At 43.7% G+C, this 7,472-nt stretch overlaps 1 protein-coding gene across 1 annotated transcript; it reads left to right on the forward strand.

Moving 5' to 3' along the window:
- Positions 1-250: 250 nt before the first annotated feature.
- Positions 251-7,144, forward strand: LOC121954592 (DNA replication factor Cdt1-like). The gene is made up of 10 exons (XM_042502190.1): positions 251-1,028; positions 1,286-1,447; positions 2,176-2,471; positions 3,156-3,350; positions 3,581-3,726; positions 3,941-4,041; positions 4,423-4,611; positions 4,787-4,954; positions 5,070-5,271; positions 6,469-7,144. Exons 1-10 carry the CDS (start codon positions 561-563, stop codon positions 6,630-6,632), a joined length of 2,091 nt encoding a protein of 696 aa, XP_042358124.1. The 5' UTR covers positions 251-560; the 3' UTR covers positions 6,633-7,144.
- The last annotated feature ends 328 nt before the right edge of the window (positions 7,145-7,472 follow it).

Raw genomic sequence — 7,472 nt, forward strand, 5'->3', positions numbered from 1 at the left:
AGGTTTGTATGGTTGGTCTTTTATTACTTTTTTTTTGCTGTTTTACATTGAACGTGTGCCTTCTCTGCTTTTTGTTTGTTTGCTTAAAAAGTTTACTTTATAAAAAAAAAATGGCCCATTAAAGGTGATTCTGATATATATTTTTTTTTGCCTGTGTTACACTGTAATAATATGAGAAGGGCGAGTCATTATCGTTATTTAAATAGGTGTTTAATATAAACATTTAAAAACAATAACAACAGCAGAAATGTTTACAATATTTTCTGTAATGCAGCACAATTGAAAACAACAAAGATAACGATTAAATTTAAAACGAGTGCTGCTTTAAGAACTGCTCCTTTCATCAACACGGCCCGTCCTTCTTTCAGTGTGCTACGACGTGGACCGGATGGGGCGTGGCTTTGTTGATTTCGCGCGAATTTTCTTTTCTTCTTCCGGTACGTGTGAACATTACCGGAGACCTATTGTCGATGGACAGTATTTATATCTTTGCCGAGTCGAGTTTACAGTAGATCATAGCAGTTTCTTTAACCGCGTTCACCAGCAGCAGCAGCAGCAGCATGTCTCAGGCGAGAGTTACTGATTTTTTCTCCCAGAGGAAGAAAGGCATCTCGGGTCCGGTGAAAGCAACCAAGCCGCAGAGCAGCGCGGTGCTCGACCGGAGCTCCTCCGGGGTCAGCGCTAATGTCGCCAGCACACTGACAAGATCCTCGAGAAGCAAAGGTGGCTCCCTTTGTTCGTCCTCCGTCCATGAAGAGTTTGTCCGGGTTATCGACGAAGCTGCGGGGCTCAACGACGAAGCGTGTACCGTTAAAGCTGCTCCCTCCAGCCCCCGAACACCGAAGCGGGCCGCGGCGGAAACGGAGTTTGACCTCGGGGCAGCCGTGTTCTCGGTCACCACCGACCACAGCACCGCCAAGAAGAGACGGCAGGCGGAGCACGGCACAGAGGCTAAAGCTAATGGTCCGGAGAAAACTACCAGGAGGAAAGCCAGGAAGAAGCTGGTCCTCCCCCAAGACTCCCCACAGGTAACTTTAATGTTGCTCTGACTCCTCCATGTTTGAGAGAAACGCGTGTAAGCACCAGACACACTTAATGTTTACGTTTAAAGACTCGTCTTCAGACTTTGACCCAAAGATGGCAACCACAACGTATAGCTTGTAATTGCTTTCCAACCTGCGTCAAAATGTAATTCTATATACAGTCACGTTGTAGGCTTGTAGGCAGTTTGACAACAATAACTGAGCTGAATCTGTTGTGTGTGTCTGTCTGTGTGTGTGTCCAGGCTGCAGTCCAGCTCCTGCCCGGTGAGGTGACCCAGCAGCATTTGTCCCCTGTGGCCCCTGTGTCTGCGCAGAATGCTGACAACCAGCTCAGCCCCCAAACCAGCAGCTCTCCACAGAGGAGCCAAGTCTCTAGCAAGAACACTGAAGGACAGGCCAGCAAGGTAAGACACAGTGTTGGGACAGAGTCAGGCTTCATTGGTGTTAAAATAAAATCCAGCGCTGTGTGTACATGAGAAGTGTCAGTGAGATCACTGTCTGATGTGGCTGTTGCAAGTACTAAATTCAGATGATGGATGTGTTGTTCTAGAAAGAACATGAACCTACAACACATTCATCCAAATGGCTCAAAAAGTGTGTGTGTGTGTGTGTGTGTGTGTGTGTGTGTTCATGATAATGAATTTGATGTAGAAGCCATTGTTTGCAATATTTCCTCTATGGAGAAATCAATTTGTCACAGTGCTCAGGTGGGATTTTGGTCTATTCTTTCACACAGACCGTCCTTAAATCTAGAAGATCGACGAGAGCTCTCTGGTTAATCTTGATCTTCCGCTGAAATGCATTTCAGTTTTTTTCATATTCAGTACTTTTTTCTTGTGTTATTTCACTTTGTTGCTTAAACTTCTTCAAACTCTTTCCAAGGACGTAGATGTTTGAGTTAATGTCGATACCTGCTGCAAATTTCACGTGAATAGCTGCTTTAGACATATGCTGACTGAAAAAATGTTGACGTGTTACTCATTCCCTCATCTGATTTTTACAGACACACACACAAACACACAGTACTTGTCAATAGATAAAAACATTGTTGGTTTGACTTTGTACATTAGTTTAGTTGACAACAAGATAAAAGTTCTCAAGTCATCATCATAGCTGTCCCCTTCTCCACCAGGCTGTGCGTAGAGAGGACATCGCCGCCCTCAAGGCTCGCCTTCAGAGGATCAAGAAACACGCAGAGGAAATCACCGTCTCTGCTTCCCCCTCTTCTACCTCATCCTCGCCGGCTGGTTCAGCTCCCGACAAAACCATCCCAGCTGTCCCCAAAACCACCACAGCCACCACCACTGATGCTAAGGCCCTCAAGAGCAACATAGCACGGGCCAGAGAGCTCGCAGCTAAAGCTCAGCAGAGGCGGGAGGAGAGCGAGGCCAAAGAGAGCCAGCTGAGCGACACACAAACGCTGGACAGGTGAGCAGCTACACGCCAAACTATCACTCAGACTTTATTTGTGTAGCACTTTTGATACAAGCAAAACACAAAGTGCTTCATACAATAAAACCAGGAATCCGCTCTGACACACACACACACACACAGACACACATACACGGATAGCAAAGCAAGACTTTGTCATTGATTATTGTAATTAATTAATTCAAGCACTAAAATAAAAGTACTTAAAATTGGGAACTGAGGAAACACCAGCAGAAGGATTAAACTTATAGATAAAAGTAAAATAAAAAAAAAGAAAAAGAAATCATAAAAAAAAGAAATGTATAAATAGAAGAAAATGTATAAATAAAATGAAAAAAAAATATATTATAACAATAATAATAAATGAATCACTCAACATAGTACATAAAAGGTAGTAAAAGTATAATAATAGATTTAAATGTTTAAAAATAATATAATGTAAGCAATGTAATATAATGATAATAATATAGTATGTAGTAAAACAGATTAAAATGTATTTAAAAAATAGTCTATAAATTCAATTAAAAGCTTAACTTGAAAGGCAGGTCTTGAGTTCGCTTTTAAAAATATCAACACTGTCATCCAGCCAAACATTTCAAACCAGTCTGTGGAGCACTGACAGCAACTCCTGCTGCACCAGATCAGAAGCTAAAGTGTTTCCTGCTCTCTTTTGTCCCTCAGCACTGAGCTGCCAGCATATCAGCGGTACCACACCCTCGCCCAGGCAGCCCCCCCAGGCCTCTCCCTGCCCTTCCAGTACAAGGTGCTGGCGGAGATGTTCAGGAGTATGGACACTGTGGTGGCCATGCTGTACAACCGCTGCGAGACGGCCACCTTCAGCAAGATCAAACAAGGAGTTCAGGACATGATGCACAAGTAGGTGGACAGACGGAGACATGGTTTGATTGCACTGTTCACATTGAAATGAGGAAGAGTGATTCGATGTGCCTCATATATATGTGAGGCATAAGGAATCAGACTTCAGTAGTGTATTGGTTCCTCAGAAATGTGTAGATGAGTTTCTGGATGTGATGGTATCGTGGAGGTCAGGACTGGCTGTCAGGCTGCAGAGCTAATGTTTGCATCGTGTCTTTCTCGCCCTGCAGGCGGTTTGAGGAGAGCCAAGTGGGTCAGATAAAGACGGTGTTTCCTGAGGCCTACGTGTTCAGACAGGAGAAGAACATCCCGACCTTCAACAGCAGCATCAAGAAGGGCAGCTACCAGCTCACGGTGGAGCCCGTCACTCCCTCCGGTGAGCAGCCTTTTCACAGCCTGAAGTCACCTCCTCCCCTGCATCAAATATTCTAAATGTATTTACTTAAATAGCCTTTACAGTTTGAATCAATAAAGAAGTTGTCTTTAAATGGGATGCATGTAAACTGTGGACCTAACTGGAGATCCAGTTTTCCAGTCGCTCCTGATCACATGTCTTCATGTCCTCATCCGTGTGCTGTTGTCCTCCTCAGACCAGAAAGACGGTCGTCCTGTCCTGTCAGCCTCTTGTCTCCTGGAGAGAAGACGCATCTTCCACCTGAACCTGGTCTCAATTGTCAAACAGCACCACAAGGTCAGCAGCTGCTCCAGTGTCGCTTCAGATTGATTTCATGTAGTCTGCGTTAGAACCAGGCAGAAAGACAGAATCTCTAACACGGCACAGGCGGGACACATGCGTGTCAAGCACCCGTGTCTTTACAGACATGGATGTGAACTGTCAGTGCAACTTGATAAAGGCTGTGATTCTAACTGACTTGAATATACACAATAGTTAGTGTATTGTGATATATAATGTTACCATGATAAAAATGACCCAAACAGTGATCACTGATTTTAGCCGTATCGCACATCCCATGTAAACGTGTGTTATGAACTGAGATTATCGTCTCTTTACATTATGGCATCCAAAATTAATTTCTGCCAACAAGTCTTTAAAGTGCCCCTCTGTCTGCAGGTCTTCCTGTCCTCGTTGGTCCCTCCAGTGTCCATTCCAGAGGACAAACTGACCCGCTGGCACCCTCGCTTTAACGTGGACACGGTGCCAGCCGTCTCCAGCAGCTCGCTGCCTCAGCCTCCTCACACGGAGAGACTGGCCACGGCTCAGGAGGTGCTGGACAAGGCTCGTTCTCTCATCACACCCAAGGTACTGTGTGTGTTTGAAGTGGTCCCGCTCTGAAATCATGAGTCCCGTATCATCAGCAGTGACATAGAAATGTTGAAAAGCCTTGTTTAGATTTACAGTGTCCACATTAATAGTATTTTTTCAGCGTTGTTCTGTGCTAATTCAGATGGAACTTGTTGTCTTGTCCTGCGTCCAGATGGAGAGGGCTCTCATGTCTCTAGCTCTGAAGACAGAAGATAAAACTGCAGAGACTAAAGAGCCAACATCCCCACCGAAAACAACACCCTCCCAAACATCGGATCCATCAGCTGCAGCTCAGGTCCCAACTGCCCTGAAAGGAGTGTCCCAGTCCCTGCTGGACAGGGTAGGTGGACTTAACTGTGCTTTATGGGTATTATGAGGGTCAGGGTTCGTTTAGGCGTTGACCCTCTGATATCCATGTAGATTAATCCTTGTGTTGTTTTGGATGGTTTGTTCAGATTCGGGCAAAGGAGGCCCAGAAGCTCCAGGCAGCCATGACCCGAAAGCCCGCCCAGGAGGAGCGCTTGCTAATGATGTCACGGCTCCCCGAGCTGGCCAGGATTCTCCGGACCGTTTTCGTAGCAGAGAAGAAGCCGGCGTTAATAATGGAGGTGGCCTGTAACAGGACGGTGGCCAGCTACAGATCTGCTCTCAGCACAGGTCAGTTCAGGTCGGCCTGAGAACCAAAAAAAAACATGTTATTATGGCTTTCACCATTATTTTGTAGAAGGAAATAGATACCGGCAATGTATCAATAATTCTATCAGATTTAGAATATATCAAATTCTCGATGTATCGTGGCTTGTACCATGTGGGACGTATAAAATTACTTTATTGCAAACATCAAGTATAAAAGCAGCATGAGGCAGAGTTCTGGTTCTCTGGCTTTCTCTTTTTCAAAGCCACACACAAAAGAAAGAGACCCACAAACATGATACACACACACACACACACACACACACAACACACACACACACACACACACACACTCCTCCGCCCATGCAGACAACTCCTGAAAGTGTGTGAGCATGTGAGCCATGTGTGTGTTTGCATCTTCAAGGTTGTAACTATTTGGTTGCATTATGCATCCATGGAGCACCATCTCAGATACTGTTAATATATGAACTGGACAGCTGTTAGTTTGTGTTCAGCTCACAGTGAATAAAATAAATCCTCATGTTTAAACTCGAAACCTGAGAGAATTGGCTTTCAAAAACACAGAGGAAGGCAAAATTACTTTAAAATTGGCATAAACAAAACAAACAGAAAAATACAAACAACAAAAATGTAAGGGTAAAAAACTGGAAGTGCCTGAAAAAATGCTTAAAAATTGTTTTTTAAATATGTAAAAACATTTAGAATACATAATTATGATCATTATACATGTATAGTTCTCTGGACAATTTTCCCCTTTCTTTTAAAAGATAACAATTTTCTAAATCTACTAATTTCTTGCATTTTTTGCCTAGTTCTATGCTTTTGTTATGTTTTTGAAAGCAATCAACTTAGTCAAGTCTAACTTTCTGCCAACAACTGTTGACAGGAAGCGTAAAGTGTACAGCAAAAACATCAACAACAGTTGGGTGTTTCAAAATAAAAGCACCAGTGGTTCCACTTTAATTTGTTTAATTCTAACAATAACAAAAGTTCTTTTTAACTGTGGTTCATTTAATACTTTTGTCCTCAGTATTTAGAGGACATTTCAAAATATCGAGATTTATATAATGAATCACACTATAGTCACAATAATATTTTTAAACTAAATCTCCCAGCCCAAGTCGGGAAAATGTTTGCTGTCTTGTATTATTCAGAAAAGGATAGTTTTTTGATCGGCTGTATCTCTTGTCTAATGAACAGGCGAAATGGAGAAACACATCCGTCTGCTGGCCGAAGTGGCTCCTGATTGGCTCACGATTCATCCAATCAGGAAGGACTTCTACCTGAAGTTGAACAAGAACATGGAGCTCAGTGTCATTGTGGACAAACTGAGCAGCCGACTGCGAGAGGAGGAGAGACTCTGAGACATTTCCGTGATGACTGAGTGAAATGATGACGCGGCGTCCTCTCACAGTTGGTGCGGTCACCTTTTTGCGGCCCGTGCTGCGTGAGCTGCAGCACGCTGGAGGCAAGTGTGTTAAAGGTGTGATGTTTTTCAGTTAATCTCACTGGTCTGTGGGCAGTAGACGTGACATTTTTGGGAACTGTGGGTTTTGTGGTGTGAAATGGTGACAGACTGATCTATGCGCAGCTCCTGGACACCAGTATGTCCCAGAACCCCAAGGACACATGGGACAGATCAGACCCAGTCCTGATATTTCAACTGTCCCCGTGCTGTGAGCAGGTCGTTTTAACCACATTTTGGTTAAGAGTGACTGATGATTTGCTTTGTTTTTATTTGCTCCATGAGAGTGTAATGTTGGTTTGTGCTTCCAGTCTTTTTACCGATCAGTTTTCTACAGTGTAGAACTGATGAATGTTTACAATTTTAAAAGTCACAGTATGATGTTTGAGAAATACAATCATTTGTCAGTCACACTGTCTCCAATGGTTTTCTGTGAATGCTACTTAGTAAATATAACACTCTGTAAAGCAAAGACATGGCTGCATTAATTATCAGTCAGCTGGTGGTACCTTGCCTTTCACCCAATGTGGGCTGGGACGGGCTCTAGGCCCCCCCCCCCCCCCCCCCCCCCCCCCCCCCCCCCAAACCTCAAGAGGATAAGCATTTACATATAATGAATAAACTTTAACACTGGTGTGTCTTAAAGCCGTATCAGTGAAACCAGTCCATTTCAAGACAGTTTAAGTGCACTTCTGGGGTGCGTGTTTTATTTGAGCAAATCAATCTTTGTAATAACAAA

The sequence above is a fragment of the Plectropomus leopardus genome, chromosome 15 (assembly GCF_008729295.1).
Source record: "Plectropomus leopardus isolate mb chromosome 15, YSFRI_Pleo_2.0, whole genome shotgun sequence".
Classification (NCBI taxonomy): domain Eukaryota; kingdom Metazoa; phylum Chordata; class Actinopteri; order Perciformes; family Serranidae; genus Plectropomus; species Plectropomus leopardus.